The sequence below is a fragment of the Rhinatrema bivittatum genome, chromosome 14 (genome assembly GCF_901001135.1).
Source record: "Rhinatrema bivittatum chromosome 14, aRhiBiv1.1, whole genome shotgun sequence".
NCBI classification, from domain to species: domain Eukaryota; kingdom Metazoa; phylum Chordata; class Amphibia; order Gymnophiona; family Rhinatrematidae; genus Rhinatrema; species Rhinatrema bivittatum.
This window is the reverse complement of record NC_042628.1, coordinates 68,860,408-68,879,735: the sequence shown is the minus strand read 5'-3', so window position 1 is coordinate 68,879,735 and position 19,328 is coordinate 68,860,408. Positions and strand designations below refer to the sequence as shown.

At 50.9% G+C, this 19,328-nt stretch overlaps 1 protein-coding gene across 3 annotated transcripts in view; it reads right to left on the bottom strand.

Moving 5' to 3' along the window:
• The window catches only part of LOC115075945 (sialic acid-binding Ig-like lectin 13), an 87,227-nt gene that overhangs the window by 16,475 nt on the left and 51,424 nt on the right, over window positions 1-19,328 (bottom strand). For 2 of the 3 annotated variants that reach the window (XM_029576923.1, XM_029576924.1), the window contains 2 exons: window positions 18,818-18,908; window positions 51-1,047 (listed from right to left, as the gene is read on the bottom strand). In XM_029576923.1, the coding sequence (XP_029432783.1) occupies window positions 859-1,047; window positions 18,818-18,908 (280 nt within the window). In that variant the 3' untranslated portion in view covers window positions 51-858. Of the gene's footprint in view, window positions 1-50; window positions 1,048-18,817; window positions 18,909-19,328 lie in introns of those variants that run through there. The other variant, XM_029576925.1, reaches the window with a different exon arrangement.

The window sequence follows — 19,328 nt, the reverse complement described above, 5'->3', positions numbered from 1 at the left end:
TGCCTGCTAATAAAAAAGGCGGGATTTCCTTGAAAGAATACAGACTAGGATGGGTTGGTGAACTAATCATTTAATTAAAATAACGTCCCCCTGGCACCCAGGCTGACAACAGCTCATTCCACTTTATATATATTCATATACATGATCTACGTTTTGTCTGTGTACATTATTCACTGTCATCTGATTTACAATCAAAATTACAATTAAGTGGTTGGGTTTTCTTTATTTAGTTTTAAACTTGCTCAAACCAATACCTGTAAAGAAATTCAGCAGCCCACCCCCTCTCCTGACAGCTCCCGCCCAGAAAATCATTGTGTACTAGTGCCTTGTTATTTTCCAGGCCTCATTAACTCAGACCCCACATTTCAGACTAAAACAATGTAAACAGCCACCATCGCTCTGCGCCGCTGTAACAAGCTGGGAGAAACAATTTTGTTAATGGCTTTACTTGAGGATAAGATGGAACAACCAGCAATAATATTTTTTTAACAGCTACTAACAACATCCCATCCCCACCTTAAACTTTCAGGCATCTCCCCCTTCTCCATCAGGACTGCCCTGGGAGTGTCTGAACTTGTCAGATCTTGGAAGCGAGGTGGGGCCATACCTAGCCAACCTCTGAATAAGGGACCACCGTGGGCTGCAGAAAGCAATGGCCACCACTGCAGTAGCTCACAGGCACGTGGTGGGCCACGATCACCAGAATTTGGAAACGGACAAGGTCCACACGTCCACAACTCACAACCCAAGGTCTGGCCCCAAAGAAGAGCTTTTATAGCCATCTTAAACCGATATTGTGGTGGTGGTGCTTCATGCCAGCAGCGAGGTGCAGAACAGGGTTCCCAGCTCCCCACTCTGTTATTTCAGTTTGACCTCTGAGTACTCTGTGCTCTCTGGTGCTGCCTTCCTCCTGGGCTGCACTTTGGAGAAATCGATGGTGGCATAGTGCAGGGACTCATTCATCTCTTCTGGTACACCCATGGAGGAGCTCATGGAGGCAGGTGACATGGCCTCTGTCCTCTTCTCTGCTGCTGCCACACTGGGTCTCTTGGAAAGAAGCCAGAAGTGGATAGTGTGAACAAGATCAGCGCAAGCCCATGGGGGCTGGAGATTGCATGAACTGTTCCATCAGCCCCAGGACATTCTTTGGCTAGAAATAAGGATTATCAACTCTATTCTGGAACGTATGAGGGGCACATGAGGCTGTTCTGGGGAGGGCTCAGCTTGTGGAGTGGTGAGTGTGGAACTGATGAGGCTGTGGCACCGGGGAGGGCTCAGCTTGTGGGGTGGTGAGTGTGGAACTGATGAGGCTGTGGCACTGAGGGAGGGCTCAGCTTGGGGGGTGGAGATTGTGGAACTGATGAGGCTGTGGCACTGAGGGAGGACTCAGCTTGTGGAGTGGTGAGTGTGGAACTGATGAGGCTGTGGCACTGAGGGAGGGCTCAGCTTGTGGAGTGGTGAGTGTGGAACTGATGAGGCTGTGGCACCGGGGAGGGCTCAGCTTGTGGGGTGGTGAGTGTGGAACTGATGAGGCTGTGGCACTGAGGGAGGGCTCAGCTTGTGGAGTGGTGAGTGTGGAACTGATGAGGCTGTGGCACCGGGGAGGGCTCAGCTTGTGGAGTGGTGAGTGTGGAACTGATGAGGCTGTGGCACTGAGGGAGGGCTCAGCTTGTGGGGTGGTGAGTGTGGAACTGATGAGGCTGTGGCAGTGGGGAGGGCTCAGCTTGTGGGGTGGTGAGTGTGGAACTGATGAGGCTGTGGCACTGAGGGAGGGCTCAGCTTGGGGGGTGGAGATTGTGGAACTGATGAGGCTGTGGCACTGAGGGAGGGCTCAGCTTGTGGAGTGGTGAGTGTGGAACTGATGAGGCTGTGGCACTGAGGGAGGGCTCAGCTTGTGGGGTGGTGAGTGTGGAACTGATGAGGCTGTGGCAGTGGGGAGGGCTCAGCTTGTGGGGTGGTGAGTGTGGAACTGATGAGGCTGTGGCACTGAGGGAGGGCTCAGCTTGTGGGGTGGTGAGTGTGGAACTGATGAGGCTGTGGCACTGAGGGAGGGCTCAGCTTGTGGGGTGGTGAGTGTGGAACTGATGAGGCTGTGGCACTGAGGGAGGGCTCAGCTTGGGGGTGGTGAGTGTGGAACTGATGAGGCTGTGGCACTGAGGGAGGGCTCAGCTTGTGGAGTGGTGAGTGTGGAACTGATGAGGCTGTGGCACTGAGGGAGGGCTCAGCTTGTGGGGTGGTGAGTGTGGAACTGATGAGGCTGTGGCACTGAGGGAGGGCTCAGCTTGGGGGGGTGGAGATTGTGGAACTGATGAGGCTGTGGCACTGAGGGAGGGCTCAGCTTGTGGAGTGGTGAGTGTGGAACTGATGAGGCTGTGGCACTGAGGGAGGGCTCAGCTTGGGGGGTGATGTGTGGAACTGATGAGGCTGTGGCACTGAGGGAGGGCTCAGCTTGGGGGGTGGTGAGTGTGGAACTGATGAGGCTGTGGCACTGAGGGAGGGCTCAGCTTGGGGGGGGTGATGTGTGGAACTGATGAGGCTGTGGCACTGAGGGAGGGCTCAGCTTGTGGGGTGGTGAGTGTGGAACTGATGAGGCTGTGGCACTGAGGGAGGGCTCAGCTTGTGGAGTGGTGAGTGTGGAACTGATGAGGCTGTGGCACTGAGGGAGGGCTCAGCTTGGGGGGTGGAGATTGTGGAACTGATGAGGCTGTGGCAGTGGGGAGGGCTCAACGGGGGTGGAGCTTGTGGAACTGATGAGGCTGTGGCACTGAGAGAGGGCTCAGCTTGGGGGGCGGTAAGTGTGGAACTAATGAGGCTGTGGCACTGAGGGAGGGCTCAGCTTGTGGGGTGGTGAGTGTGGAACTGATGAGGCTGTGGCAGTGGGGAGGGCTCAGCTTGTGGGGTGGTGAGTGTGGAACTGATGAGGCTGTGGCACTGAGGGAGGGCTCAGCTTGTGGAATGGTGAGTGTGGAACTGATGAGGCTGTGGCACTGAGGGAGGGCTCAGCTTGTGGAGTGGTGAGTGTGGAACTGATGAGGCTGTGGCACTGAGGGAGGGCTCAGCTTGTGGAGTGGTGAGTGTGGAACTGATGAGGCTGTGGCACTGAGGGAGGGCTCAGCTTGTGGAGTGGTGAGTGTGGAACTGATGAGGCTGTGGCACCGGGGAGGGCTCAGCTTGTGGGGTGGTGAGTGTGGAACTGATGAGGCTGTGGCACTGAGGGAGTGCTCAGCTTGGGGGGTGGAGATTGTGGAACTGATGAGGCTGTGGCAGTGGGGAGGGCTCAATGGGTGTGGAGCTTGTGGAACTGATGAGGCTGTGGCACTGAGGGAGGGCTCAGCTTGTGGAGTGGTGAGTGTGGAACTGATGAGGCTGTGGCACTGAGGGAGGGCTCAGCTTGGGGGGCGGTGAGTGTGGAACTGATGAGGCTGTGGCACTGAGGGAGGGCTCAGCTTCTGGAGTGGTGAGTGTGGAACTGATGAGGCTGTGGCACTGAGGGAGGGCTCAGCTTGTGGAGTGGTGAGTGTGGAACTGATGAGGCTGTGGCACTGAGGGAGGGCTCAGCTTGGGGGGTGGTGAGTGTGGAACTAATGAGGCTGTGGCACTGAGGGAGGGCTCAGCTTCTGAAGTGGTGAGTGTGGAACTGATGAGGCTGTGGCACTGAGGGAGGGCTCAGCTTGGGGGGTGGTGAGTGTGGAACTGATGAGGCTGTGGCACTGAGGGAGGGCTCAGCTTGGGGGGTGGTGAGTGTGGAACTGATGAGGCTGTGGCACTGAGGGAGGGCTCAGCTTGGGGGGTGGAGATTGTGGAACTGATGAGGCTGTGGCACTGAGGGAGGGCTCAGCTTGTGGAGTGGTGAGTGTGGAACTGATGAGGCTGTGGCACTGAGGGAGGGCTCAGCTTGTGGGGTGGTGAGTGTGGAACTGATGAGGCTGTGGCACTGAGGGAGGGCTCAGCTTGGGGGGTGATGTGTGGAACTGATGAGGCTGTGGCACTGAGGGAGGGCTCAGCTTGGGGGGTGGAGCTTGTGGAACTGATGAGGCTGTGGCACTGAGGGAGGGCTCAGCTTGGGGGGCGGTGAGTGTGGAACTAATGAGGCTGTGGCACTGAGGGAGGGCTCAGCTTGTGGAGTGGTAAGTGTGGAACTGATGAGGCTGTGGCAGTGGGGAGGGCTCAGCTTGTGGGGTGGTGAGTGTGGAACTGATGAGGCTGTGGCAGTGGGGAGGGCTCAGCTTGTGGAGTGGTGAGTGTGGAACTGATGAGGCTGTGGCAGTGGGGAGGGCTCAGCTTGGGGGGTGGAGCTTGTGAAACTGATGAGGCTGTGGCACCGGGGAGGGCTCAGCTTGGGGAGTGGAGCTTGTGAAACTGATGAGGCTGTGGCACCGGGGAGGGCTCAGCTTGGGGGGGTGGAGCTTGTGAAACTGATGAGGCTGTGGCACCGGGGAGGGCTCAGCTTGGGGGGTGGAGCTTAACTGATGAGGCTGTGGCACCGGGGAGGGCTCAGCTTGGGGGGTGGAGCTTGTGGAACTGATGAGGCTGTGGCAGTGGGGAGGGCTCAGCTTGGGGGGGTGGAGCTTGTGGAAATGATGAGGCTGTGGCACCGGGGAGGGCTCAGCTTGGGGGGTGGAGCTCGTGGAACTGATGAGGCTGTGGCACCGGGGAGGGCTCAGCTTGGGGGTGGAGCTTGTGGAACTGATGAGGCTGTGGCAGTGGGGAGGGCTTAGCTTGGTGAGAGTGACTGTGGGACTTATGATGCTGTAGTATTAAGAAGAGCTCAGATTAGTGGAAGTTTTATTGCACAGGGATGTAATGGGTTCTACTCTTTCCATCTATCTTATGTACTCTTTCCCACAAATCTGAGTTTAATCTCCTTAAGTAGGTATAGAGTTATAATATCTAGCTAAAGTCTTTTTCAATATTTCACAACAAACTTGAGAAAAAGTCTATGGGGGGGGGGGGGGGGGAGAGTGGTGAGAGAAGGGCTGAAAGAGAGGGAGAGGAGTTGATAAAGGGCCCGGCCGAGGGGAAGTTGATCATGAAAAGGAATATTAGCTGAGAGAACTGGAGGAGATGTTGGCAGTGAGAGAAAGGATGATAGAGGCTGGAAGAGGGGCTGTAGGCTGGGGAAAGATGAGCGTAACTATATAAGGAAGAGGGAAGATGGATGGAAGTGGTGGGACGAGAGGTTGAGAAGGAGCTGAGAAGAGGCTGGGAGAGTGGGCACAGGCTGTCATGCTGAGAGGTGCAGAGGGCTGTGAGAGGGGGAAAGGATTTGCGAAAAGGAAAAAAAGAGGATAAAGGCTGGGAGAGAGGAAGTAGGACTGGGAGAAGGGACATAGGCTGTGAGGGTGATGGGCTGAGACAGGAGATGAAAGCTGAGAGAAGGGACCTGGGTAGGAAGAGCAGTTTGGGTGAGGATTTGGAAGAGGAACTTAAGAGGGATAGGGCAGTTAGGCAGGGGTGCCAACTCCCGAAAAAACGTTTTTACTGATCGTCTGTTGTTACTGACAACCCAACCTATTTTTCACTGCTCACCACCAAGGCTGTCAGTAAAAACGTTTTTGGGAGTTGGTAACCCTGCCTGTGTTGGATTTAGATGTCACATATCCCTAGGCAGAAGGAGGAGCCTCCTCCAAAATTCAGTGCCTTGTGGGGAAGGGTGGGGATCCCATTCTGAAATTTGGTGCTTTTTAGAGAGGAGGGTCCCCATCCAAAAATGTAGCTTGTCTTGCAAAAGGCCGATCCCGAGAAGAGAGCCCAGGCCGATAGGACAAGCAGTGCAGTGCATGCACTTGTTCAGCACAAAACCCATCACTTCCAGCCCCCACCAGCACATGGATGTGTCAGAGGGAGCTGAAGGAGAAGCACAGCTTGAAGCATTTCCGGATCTTACAGACGGGTCCATTTTTCTGAAAATTTTATGGACAGCTGGTAAGGTGGAAGAGGGGAGGGGATCGTGAGGAAGAGAAGAAGTGACAGAAGCAGGTGAGAGAAGATGAACTAGCAGTGGCATACCAAGGGGGGACCAATGCCCCTGGTGCAGGGCTATAGGGGGGCGCTGATGGCCGACAGGGAGGCCCATGTGGTCAGTGGTGGACCTCATCCCACCGGCGGCTGAGCAGGGATGCAGTGAGCCGGCTGTGCACAGTAGGAAGATCAGCGGGGCCATGGTGGAGCTCATTCCACCACGGCCTGAAGAAAAAGTCACTTCCAGATGCTCTGCCTCCTTCCTGCCTGTGAGGCGCCGGAAGAAAGATTTGCTGGAGCCATGCAGGCAGGAAGGAGGAGCAGCGTCGGCCACATGCAGAACAGGAGCAACGTTTGTGGCAGGGCCGTTACGGATCCCAACTTGCGGCAACCAGTGAAGACGAGATCCAGAGGTGAGAGAGAGGCTGAGGCCCTGTAGAATGTGTGTGTGTGTGTATGTATGAGCGTGAGTGGAGAGACTGAGTGTGTGTGAGAGAGTGAGTGTTGTGACCGTCACTTCCCGATGGCTTCACTTCGCCTACCTTTCCTTTCTTGCGACTCCTCCTGCTCCTCATGGACGCCTGGCTGCTGCGGCGTCCGCCTACTGTCCTCCCCGGCGTCCCTGGACCAGCTTGGGCGCTGCCTCCCGCCATGCTCTTCAGGTACCTTAGGGCGCGCGCACCTTGCGACCCTCATTCTTATTTCTTCATTGGCGCGAACCTCAGGTGTGTCCCCCTGTGATGACATCACACTGCCCGGATATTTAAGCCTACTGTTTATTGCTAGCCGTTGAGTTAGCAAGGGTGATCTTACGGATGGGATTCGCTCTCCGTACCCAGCTATTCTGCCTTCCTTCTCCCATTGGCCTCTTTCTGCTAACGGGGTACCCACTCCTCAGGGGCCTCATTTTTTCTTTCAGGTCGCTATCAGGTAGCCAGTACTCGCTCCTCGAGGGCCCATGTTCCCTGACTCACTGCCTGCATCTATCTCCTCTTCTACTTGGAAGAATTCGCTACAGACACCATCAGTGAGTACTATTATCATCTACTCCTCAGAGCTGTCTCCCTGGAAACTTGTACTCGCTCCTCAAGGGCCTGCCCCCGTTCCAGCGCCAGTGCCATCTTCTGCGTGGAACAGCTATGTGAGTACTTCGCCAACAAGTCTCTCTACCTCCAGGGATCTGGTACTCGCTCCTCGAGGGCCAGATCTCCCTATCTCAGGGCTTCTCCATATCTGGGACTCGGTGCATGTTCTCTTGTGCTCACTTTCTCAGTTTTCTCCACTACAGCAATGCTACTGGAAGAATCACTGTTTCAGTGCCCTGAGGAATACTAGGCCAGCCGGGCTACATCTTCTACTCACTACCGCCACCTCTGGTGGCTCCTCAAACTGACTAAATAAAGAACTATCTGTCAGGCCCATACAGTACAGTGCGCTCCAATGGAGCGCACTGTTAGCCTGCTCTTGGATGCGCGTTTTCCCTTACCCCTTATTCAGTAAGGGGAGGAAAACGCGCGTCCAACCCGCGGCACCTAATAGCGCACTCAACATGCAAATGCATGTTGATGGCCCTATTAGGTATGCGCGCGGGTTACAGAAAGTAAAATGTGCACCCAAGCCGCACATTTTACTTTCAGAAATTAGCGCCGACCCAAAGGTAGGCGCTAATTTCTTCCGGCACCGGGAAAGTGCACAGAAAAGCAGTAAAAACTGCTTTTCTGTGCACCCTCCGACTTAATATCATAGCGATATTAAGTCAGAGGTCCCGAAGAGTAAAAAAAGTTTAAAAAAAAAATAATTTTTGAATTTGGCCCGCGGCTGTCGGGCCGAAAACCGGACACTCAATTTTGCCAGCGTCCGGTTTCCAAGCCCGTGGCTGTCAGCGGGCTCGAGAACCGACGCCGGCAAAATTGAGCATCGGCTGTCAAACCCGCTGACAGCCGCCACTCCTGTCAAAAAGGAGGCGCCGGGCCTAATTTAAATACTGAATCGCGCGCACTGGCCGCTCTCCCGCGGACTTTACTGTATTGGCCTGTGTGTTTGTGTGTCCAGAGCTGAGCCTGACCTGTGGCCCGTCACGGGACATCCCCCTTGAGCATGGTCAGCTGCCACAGAGTCCAAGGATCCACCCAAACCTCACTAACAATAACAGATTGCTAACTCCATGGATCCGGCACAGCTCAATGCCTTGCAGGCCATTCCTGGCCTGGCCCTGCGCATTGCTGAACAACAGGACGCATTGGAGAAACTCACTTCTGCGTTCCATCAGCTGCACACACAGAAGAATTAAAGTGCTGCTTCCAGTAATGAAGGTCAGTTACCTGAAGTAACTATAAAGACTATGGTACCTCTGGCTGCTCCAGTTCATTTCTCTGGAGAGATTCAAAGAACTAGAGGTTTCCTAAATCAGTGCTGCATGCATTTTGCATTACAGCCTTCTCACTTCCTCACAGCCTACACCGACTACATAAATTCTATCTTCTGAGCATTCAGGGACGTAGGCCCTCGAAGAGCGAGTACCGGATCCCTTCTTAACAATCTGAAAGCAAGAACAGAGAGCGGGGACCCCGAGGAGCGGGTACCCCTAGGTAAGTTTGTAGAGGCAGAATTCCCCTTGCTAACTCGATTCGTAGTTGCAAGCAAAGACCTTTTAAGTTGGAAGCGGATGACATCACTACGTGGGGACGCCCCCGAAGTTCACGCCTAGCCGGTACAAACTCTGGAGCGCGAGCGCGCTCTCTTACGTCATCAGGAACATGGCGGATCCGCAGCGTCAGGCCAGCCCGGGGATTCCAGGAAGAATGGCGAGGAGAAGCCGCGGCAGCATCTGTCCATCAGACCCAAAGGGAGTCGCCAATAAGGTAGAGAGGGTGGAGCGAGGGCGAGAACAGGCATGAACGCAACAGTAAGGCCATCGTGCCTAAACACCTCAGGAAGAAAGTGCTCTTTTGGTCGCACAATTCCAAGCTGGCTGGCCATCCTGGTCAACGCCGTACCCTGCTGAAGCTCCAGAAGTATTATTGGTGGCCAACTATCAAGGAAGATACACTCTCCTACGTAGCATCTTGTACAAACTGCCAAGCACAAATCTACTTCTGACCAACCGTGGGGATTGCTGCAACTGCTTCCAGCTCCGGAACAGCCCTGGACGCATATTGCTACTGACTTTGTAGTTGACCTTCCCCTCTCTGGAGATATGAATACCATTTGGGTCATAGTCAACTGCTTCAGCAAGATGGCCCATTTTGTGATGCTGCCTGGCTTACCTTCAGCCTTGGAGCTTGAGAAGCTCTTCATAGCCTACATCTTTCACCTTCACGGCCTACCGAAGCACATAGTCTCGGATCGAGGATCACAGTTCACTGCAAAATTCTGGAAGGCTTTGTGCAAGCTCTTCGACATCTCTCTAGATTATACATCTGCCTTTCATCCTCAATCAAATGGTCAAACAGAACGGATGAATAGGACTCTGAAACAGTTCATTCAGGCCTATGTGAGTTGCCGTCAGAATAACTGGGCCGAAACTGTTACCATGGGCTGATTTCGCCATTAATTTTCATCCAGCATCATCCACTGGATCAACACCTTTTGAAGTGGTATATGGACGTTCACCACCACCGCCACTTCCACTGAAGCTCTCAGTGACGTCCCCAGCAGCTCAATCCACTGCTGATGATTCTCTACAATTATGGACTCAGATGAAAGAAATGCTACTCAAAACGAGTGATCGAGCCAAAAGGTTTTATGACGCTCACCATTGCAAAGCACCTATCTTTCAACCTGGTGACAAAGTCTGGCTATCCACTAAGCACCTTAGACTGAAGTTACCCTCCACTCGATTTGCTCCTCGCTACGTTGGACCATTTCCAATCCTACGACGTCTTGGCAACATCACTTACAGTCTGAAGCTACCACCTGGATTAAACATCCACAACGCTTTTCATGTTTCACTTTTGAAACCACTCATTCTCAGTGAGTTCTCTTCCAAGTCTCAGGAACCATCTCCCATCAATGCAGAAGATGACATAGAATATAAGGTCGAAGCTATCCTTGATGTCCGAAGATGAGGCAAGACTTGGGAATACCTTCTTTCATGGGAAGGTTTTTGGCCCCAAATAAAATTCTTGGGAGCCTCTGGATAATATCCTTGACAAAGAGATGCTCCATCAGTTTCATCTCTCATATCCTTCGAAACCAAAACCTGGTACCTGCAGAGGAGACCACCCTTTGAAAGGGGGTACTGTTGCAACCGTCATTTCCCGACGGCTTCACTCCGCCTACCTTTCCTTTCTTGCGACTCCTCCTGCTCCTCATGGATACCTGGCTGCCGCGGCGTCCGCCTACTGTCCTCTCCGGTGTCCCCGGATCGGCTTGGGCGCTGCCTCCCGCCATACTCTTCAGGTACCTTAGGGTGCGCGCTCCTCGTGACCCTCATTCTTATTTCCTCATTGGCACGTTCCTCAGGGGCGTCCCCCTGTGATGACGTCATGCTGCCCGGATATATAAGCCTACTGTTTATTGCTAGCCGTTGACTTAGCAAGGGTGATCTTACGGATGGGATTTGCTCTCCATACCCAGCGACTCTGCCTTCCAACTCCCATTGGACTCTTTCTGCTAAAGGGGTACCCGCTCCTCGAGGGCCTCATTGTTTCTTTCAGGTCGCTATCAGGTAACCGGTACTCGCTCCTCGAGGGCCCATGTTCCCTGACTCACTGCCTGCATCTATCTCCTCTTCTACTTGGAAGAATTCGCTACAGACACCTTCAGTGAGTACTATTATCATCTACTCCTCAGAGCTGTCTCCCTGGAAACTTGTACTCGCTCCTCGAGGACCTGCCCCCATTCCAGCGCCAGTGCCATCTTCTACGTGGAACTGCTGTGTGAGTACTTCGCCAACAAGTCTCTCTACCTCCAGGGATCTGGTACTCGCTCCTCGAGGGCCAGCTCTCCCTATCTCGGTGCTTCTCCATATCTGGGACTCTGAATGTTCTATTTTGCTCACTTTCTCAGTTTTCTCCACTACAGCACTGCTACCGGAAGAACCGCTGTTCCAGCGCCCTGGGGAATACTAGCCCAGCCGGACTACATCTTCTACTCACTACCGCCACCTCTGCTGGCTCCTCAAACTGTCTAAATAAAGAACTATCTGTGTTTGTGTGTCCAGAGCTGAGCCTGACCTGTGGCCCCTCACAGGACTCCCCCCCGTGGGCGTGGTCAGCTGCCACAGTGTCCAAGGGTCTATCCAAACCTTACTAACTATAACGGTGAGTTGAGAGACTATGTGTGGGAGTGAGAGCCTGTATGTTCAGAACGACAGCATGTGAGAACCTGAGTGTGTGTGTGTGTGTGTGTGTGTGTGAGACAACATGTGAGAGTGAGAGCCTGTGTGTGTGAGATAGCATGTGAGAGAGAACCTGTGTATTTGTGTGAGACAGCTTGTGAAGAAAGAGACAATATGTTTATGTATGAGAGAGCATGTGAGAGTGAGAGCCTTGGCCTATGTGTGTGTATTTGTGAGAATGAGAGCCTGTGCCTGTGTGTGTGTATGAGGGAAGAAGGGAATGAGTACCTGAGTGTGTGTTTGAGGGAAGAAGACAGGTGGAGAGAGTAGAAACAGAAAAAAAAGAGACCCTGTAAAAGGAATTGGCAAAAGACCAAGAAAGGGAAGGTGGAAAAAAAAGCATGTGACAAACCGATTAGAAAACTAAGATCAGACAGCAAAGGTAAAAAAAAATAATAATTTTTGAATTTTTAGTGATTGTCATATGTTATCTTTGGGAATATGCAAGAATATCACTTTATGCTGATCTCGCAATGTACGAGATCATCATGGAGGAACTAGAAAGCCCGCAAATGTTTAATACCGCGGGGCCTGCACAGAGAAGGCGTCAGAAAGGGCTTCAGTGCCAGTAGCAGTGATTGGCGCTTCCCCAATAGCCACGCGGCAGCAGTGACAGTGGCAGCAGAGGAATGAGAGAGGCTCCGAGGTTGCTGGCAAAAGAAAGAGAGGGGGTCTGCTTTCAGTGTGTGCATGTGTATGAATGGGAGTCTGCCTGGCGGTGTATGTGTGTGAATGCATGGGTGCCTGCCAGAGGGTGTGTCTGTGTATGAGAATGAATGGGTGCCTTCCTGGGATCTCTCTGTGGGGCCAATGCAATATCCCTAGCGCACTCTTAACGAGCAGTTAGACACGGGTAAAATAGGCACTAATCAATCCCCTAATGCAATAAGGGGATTAGCGCCTATTTGATGTGCGTCTAACACGGAGTGAATGAGATAGCGCTCATCACATGCAAATGCATGTGAATGAGCCTATTACTCATTCACTCCCAAAGCAAAAAGATAAATGTGCGTCCATCAAGCCCAGCATCCTGTTTCCAACAGAGGCCAAACCAGGCCACAAGAACCTGGCAATTACCCAAACACTAAGAAGATCCCATGCTACTGATGCAATTAATAGCAGTGGCTATTCCCTAAGTAAACTTGATTAATAGCCGTTAATGGACTTCTCCTCCAAGAACTTATCCAATTCCTTTTTAAACACAGCTACAATAACTGCACTAACCACATCCTCTGGCAACAAATTCCAGAGCTTTATTGTGTGTTCAGTGAAAAAGTAAAATAAAATAAAATAACTCGGCAGACCGCCGAGTTATGAAGACCAAAGCCAGTAAACTCTGTGTCGGTTTTCATAACTGGCCATCTGCCAGTAATGAAAATGGCCGCTGATAAACTCGGGGGCCGTTTTCATTACTGGAAGACAGGCCGCTGCAGTGGGTCGCGCTAGGAAGGAGGAGCTAAGGTCGCGCAAGCGACCCTAGCGTCCCCTTCCTAGCGCGACCCACTAATTTAAATATTGGAGGATAAAGTTGTGCGCCCTCCTAACCCCCTAATCCTCGACAATCTCAGGGTGACTGGAAATCAAGATTTCCCAGGTATGGACAGCAGGACGTTTTTTTTTTTTGTTTTTTTTTTTAATCCTTATTAGTTTTAATTATTGGGTATTATTTGATGTGTCTTTGTGAAATATTGTATTGATGCTTGGGAAACTGTTAAAAAATGTATATGATTTTAATTAATAGAAGCTATTCTATTTGTCAGTAGTTCTGAAATATTTATTCTTTTATTAGTATGGTTTTACTATTATAACTGGTGCTTTATGTTTCTTGATTTTGTTTGTTTTATGAGGAATGGTGGTTCTGTTTTTCCATTGTTAATACACAGAGTCTGGCTTCTTGGGGTTTCCGTTTCAGTTTTTGTCTAATTTGTGCTCCTTTATTTTGTATTCTGTGTTTGTGAGAATCTGTCTCTGCTCTGTGTGTGTGACCGTGATGAGAGATTCTGCTAGCATGTAGTGTCTGTGTAATAATCTATAGCAATCAGGTTTGTTCCGTTTCTCCAGTAGGTGGTGTATTGGAATTCTGGCACCCAGTGTAATATTTACCATTGCTTTTTCACAGGTAGGGTTCTTGTTGTTTGAGTCCTTGGTGTTACTACTGTTACATTATGATAGGTTTGTTGTATAGATTTTAAGTATCTTTTTTTGTGGGGTTTTGTGTAAGTTGACAACATCAGGCAGTGGAAGCTGTTTCTGCTGCTATTTCTGTGAGATGACACCAGAATTTGAAAATATCTTTTACTATGATGAGCTGTAAGGGAAACATCCAAGCTCCTTGTTGGGTAAATTTCTGTGGATGCACAGAGTTACAGAACTGGAGGTGCAGGATTTATATTGACATCTTTCCCTTCCTGTATACATTCCAGACTTCACTCTCATAGCCATATAGAATTATTTGAATGAGGCTATCAAATAATTTTAATAGTGTGAAACTGGCCAGCTTTTTAAAATTACATATAAGACCCTTTTGAATTTTAAAGCAGGGGTGTCAGCGGTGGTTCTATAATGAGGCAGGGTGAGGCAGCCGCTTCAGGTGGCAAGATTTTGAGGCAGCAGAATTGCCCCCTGAAACCTTCCTGTGACAGCCGCCTCACCCTTGATTCAGGCAGGAAAACCTGCAGTGCTGGTGGCGTGGAAACAAAGAGAAGAGAGACCGCGTGCCACCTCCGTAGCCCAGACCAGTAGCAGTCAATGAAAGGGAAAGGAGACCGCGGCCCACTGCTGGATCCCAAACCGGTGGCAACCGGGAAAAAAAAAAAAAGGAGGCAGTGGACTGCTTCCAACCCTCAGGCTGCCGGCAGCCAAGAAATTAAAAGAAGAGCTGCAGGCTGCCGCCAGATCCCAAGCCGGCAGTAGCTGAAGAAGAAAAGGTACAATGTGTGTGTGTGTTTGTGATGCAGCTTGTGAGTGTGTATGAGAGGGTGGGTGTGTGTGGGTTGATATAGGAAAGGGTGGATATGTGTATGAAAGGGAGGGTGGGAGTGCTTGTGTGTATGTATGAAAGGGCTGTGTGTATGAAAGGGATGGTGGGAGTGTGTATGATAGGGTGGGTGTATGTATGAAAGGGTGGATATGTGTATGAAAGGGATGGTGGGAGTGCGTGTGTGTATGTATGAAAGGGCTGTGTGTATGAAAGGGATGGTGGGGGTGGGTGTATGTATGACAGGGCTGTGTGTATGAAACGGAATGTGTGTGAGTTTGTATGAGAGGGTGTGTGCGTGGGAGTACGTATGAGAGGGTGTGTGTGTGTGTGGGTGTATGTATGAAAGGGTGGATATGTGTATGAGAGGGTGTGTGTGTGTGGGTGTATGTATGAAAGGGTGGATATGTGTATGAAAGGGTGGGTGGGAGTGCGTGCGTGTATGTATGAAAGGGCTGTGTGTATGAAAGGGATGGTGGGAGTGTGTATGAGAGGGTGGATATGTGTATGAAAGGGAGGGTAGGAGTGCATGTGTGTATGTTTGAAAGGGTTGTACATATGAAAGGGAGGGTGGGAGTGTGTATGAGAGGGTGGGTGTATGTATGAAAGGGCTGTGTGTATGAAAGGGACGGTGGGAGTGTGTATGAGAGGGTGGGTGTATGTATGACAGGGCTGTGTGTATGAAAGGGATGGTGGGAGTGTGTATGAGAGGGTGAGTGTGTGTAGGTGTATGTACGAAAGGGTGGATATGTGTATGAAAGGGAGGGTGGGAGTGCGTGCGTGTATGTATGAAAGGGTGGATATGTGTATGAAAGGGAGGGTGGGAGTGCGTGTGTGTATATATGAAAGGGCTGTGTGTATGAAAGGGATGGTGGGAGTGTGTATGAGAGGGTGAGTGTGTGTGGGTGTATGTATGAAAGGGTGGATATGTGTATAAAAGGGAGGGTGGGAGTGCGTGCGTGTATGTATGAAAGGGCTGTGTGTATGAAAGGGAGGGTGGGAGTGTGTATGAGAGGGTGGGTGTGCTTGTGTGTATGTATGAAAGGGCTGTGTGTATGAAAGGGATGGTGGGAGTGTGTATGAGAGGGTGTGTGTATGTGGGTGAATGTATGAAAGGGTGGATATGTGTACGAAAGGGAGGGGTGGGAGTGCGTGTGTGTATGTACGAAAGGGCTGTGTGTATGAAAGGGATGGTGGGAGTGTGTATGAGAGGTGGGTGTATGTATGACAGGGCTGTGTGTATGAAAGGGATGGTGGGAGTGTGTATGAGAGGGTGGGTGTGTGTGGGTGTTTGTATGAAAGGGTGGATATGTGTATGAAAGGGAGGGTGGGAGTGCGTGCGTGTAGGTATGAAAGGGCTGTGTGTATGAAAGGGATGGTGGGAGTGCGTATGAGAGGGTGGATATGTGTATGAAAGGGCTGTGTGTATGAAAGGGAGGGTGGGAGTGTGTATGAGAGGGTGTGTGTGTGTGGGTGTATATATGAAAGGGTAGATATGTGTATGAAAGGGAGGGTGGGAGTGCATGTGTGTATGTTTGAAAGGGCTGTGTATATGAAAGGGAGGGTGGGAGGGTGGGAGTGTGTATGAGAGGGTGGGTGTATGTATGAAAGGGATGGTGGGAGTGTGTATGAGAGGGTGGGTGTATGCATGACAGGGCTGTGTGTATGAAAGGGATGGTGGGAGTGTGTATGAGAGGGTGAGTGTGTGTGGGTGTATGTATTAAAGGGTGGATATGTGTATGAAAGGGAGGGTGGGAGTGCGTGCGTGTATGTATGAAAGGGCTGTGTGTATGAAAGGGAGGGTGGGAGTGTGTATAAGAGGGTGGGTGTGCTTGTGTGTATGTATGAAAGGGCTGTGTGTATGAAAGGGAGGGTGGGAGTGTGTATGAAAGGGAGGGTGGGAGTGTGTGTGTGTATGTCTGAAAGGGCTGTGTGTATGAAAGGGATGGTGGGAGTGTGTATGAGAGGGTGTGTGTGTGTGGGTGAATGTATGAAAGGGTGGATATGTGTACGAAAGGGAGGGTGGGAGTGCGTGTGTGTATGTACGAAAGGGCTGTGTGTATGAAAGGGAGGGTGGGAGTGTGTATGAGAGGGTGTGTGTGTGTGTGGGTATATGTATGAAAGGGCTGTGTGTATGAAAGGGAGGGTGGGAGTGTGTATGAAAGGGAGGGTGGGAGTGTGTATGAGAGGGTGTGTGTGTGTGGGTGGATATATGAAAGGGTGGATATGTGTATGAAAGGGAGGGTGGGAGTGTGTATGAGAGGGTGTGTGTGTGTGTGGGTGTATATATGAAAGGGTGGATATGTGTATGAAAGGGAGGGTGGGTGTGTGTATGAGAGGGTGTGTGTGTGTGTGGTTGGGTGTATGTATGAAAGGGCTGTGTGTATGAAAGGGAGGGTGGGAGTGCGTGTGTGTATGTATGAAAGGGCTGTGTGTATGAAAGGGAGGGTGGGTGTGGATGGGTCTCTGTATGAGAGGGGGGGGGTGTGTATATATGTATATATGAGAGTGTGTGTGTGTGTATATGAGAGGGGTGTGTGTGTGTGTGTGTGTATATGAGAGGGGGTGGGGTGTATATATGTATATATGAGAGGGTGTGTGTGTGTGTGTGTATATGAGAGGGGGTGGGGTGTGTATATGTATATATAAGAGGGTGTGTGTGTGTGTGTGTGTGTGTATATGAGAGGGGGGTGGGGTGTGTCTCTATATATATGAGAGGGTGTGTGTGTATATGAGAGGGGGTGGGGTGTGTATATGTATATATAAGAGGGTGTGTGTGTATATGAGAGGGTGTGGGGTGTGTCTCTGTATATATGAGAGGGTGTGTGTGTGTGTTTCATGTGTATATGGAAGAGGGAGAGAAGTGAATGAATATATATGTGTGTATGCATATATGGGTGTTTATGGAAAAGGCAGAGGGGAGTTGGGGCGAGAGGGGGGGGGCAGGGCGGGTGCCTCTTATCCCTTGCCTCAGACAGCAGATTGCCATGAGCCGTCCCAGGTGGGTGTGATGAGGAAATGTCGTTTTGGTTCCCCCCCCCCCCCCCCAATTCTTCTGTGTAAAGACGCCACAGATTTTCTGTGACCTTAGGCATTAGTACAAGAAGGATGGGGGGAGGGGGCACGGGAGAGGCACTCAAATGCATTGGCCCCCGGGCGCCGGAGACCTTCATTATACCACTGTGAACTGGTGAGACAGGCTGAGGATGGACAAAGATGCACGTGCAGAACAGAGAAAAAAAAGCAAATGCTTAAAAGACAGGAAAATATGTAGAGGGAGAAGATCAAAAGCCAGCAGAGAGGAGAGAAACTGAACTACAAGCAGGAAGGGTGACACTTTGTTTAAGTTTGGTGACGGTGTCTGCAGCTTAGGATGCATTAAAGGGGCATGGGGCAGTTATTATTGCTCCCCAGGGCTAGACCAGGCATTTCCGTGGCAGGAGGGGGCTGAAAAGGCACTCCCGGGTCATCATGTAGTGTCCCACCCACAATGCACTGCAGCAGTCCCCCAGGGCCGAGGGGTGGGTTCGCTCGTACTGTGCGAGCAGAAAGACATGGCCTTGGCCGACAGCAGCAGAAACATATTTGCTTTCTTCGGAGATAGAAGTGACTTTGGTGATTTGTGAGAACAAAGGAACATTTCATTAGCACCAGAAAGGACCATGAGCCCCAGTGGCTAATAAGACACAGGCTGCGCAGGCAGCTCTGTGCCCCTCTGTCAGGGAGATAAGCTTGGTATCGAATGGTGGGAAAACTCTTGTCACTATTCTGCTCATCTGGCTGCCTCCCGGAGCTGAACCAGGGACTAAATTAATTCTACTTCAGAGCCTGAGCCCAAACTCTGCCGGGCGACACCAGACTGAGGGTGCACGGCCTAGGGCCATCGCTCTGACTGCAGGGGGGAGAGGGCTACAGATGGGGCGGAGAAGGAATATCCCAGGTAGATGTAAATGAAGTCTTGTGGCCAGAGGCAATGGCCGAGCCCCTCAAAAAAAACAGAGGTTTCACCAGCACCCGGTGCCAGAAAGTAGAAAAATGTTTCTACACTGGCTAAAATTGTGCGAGTGATGATTTCAAGCCCCTTTCCCCCGCCCGTGTCTTCTGCAGCGCCTCTGTATTCATTATTAGCCTTGGCTCAGGAAAAAGGGGAAGGCCCTGAGTGAAGGGACACAGCTGTTAAATGGAGATATTGAAATGTAAGCTACTTTGTGCTTCTTAAATAAAAAAGCCCCTCCCTGTCCCATGCTGTAATGTGTGTAACTCTGTTCCTGAAGTGTTGACCGAGCTCTGCCAGTTCTCTGTTCCTCCCTGCGAGGGGCTGCTGGCTTTTCTCCAGTCGCTGTGGTGACTAGAAGAGCCGAAGCTAGAGAAAACTCTTCCCACTCACTACACACTGCCCTCCTTTTGCTGCCTTTGTTGAGCATTTTGAAGGGACTGGGAGGGGAGGAGCACTGAGGAGGGAGCAGCTCGGGGGCAGTGAATGTGGATTGTCCATGAGGAGTGGGGTTCTCTGTGACGCGCTATTAAACTCAACGTACGGTTTGCTGGTCATCTTGTATTGTATCGTATATTAAGTTGCCTTCATCCACCATCCCATCCACTCCTTCCGATTTATTTCCCTTTCTCATCCTGCAGGTGCAAGAGTACGAAACAGTTAATGAGCTGAGAGTTGGTTTTTCATCTCAGAATGCACTTTGTCATGGTTTCAAAGATCATAAAATATCTCTTCCCTACATTTAATTTATTCATTTGATATATCACACTTCCATTATTAAAACCATTAGAGCAGTTTACAATACTATATGTGCTGTACATATAAGGTGGAGCCATCCTTATGATATCATGTATTCTCTCCCTAACAGCTTCCTTGTCTTGCTTGCAAGAGTTGGTGACATAGTCCTTAATGACCAGTGTTCATCAGAATAAGAATCACCTCACATTACATACCAAAGTGTATTTATTTATTTATTTATTTACAGGTGCTTGTATTCCACAATTCATTACCAAAAAACCCAAACTGTTCTGTTTTTTGGTAATGAATTGTGGAAT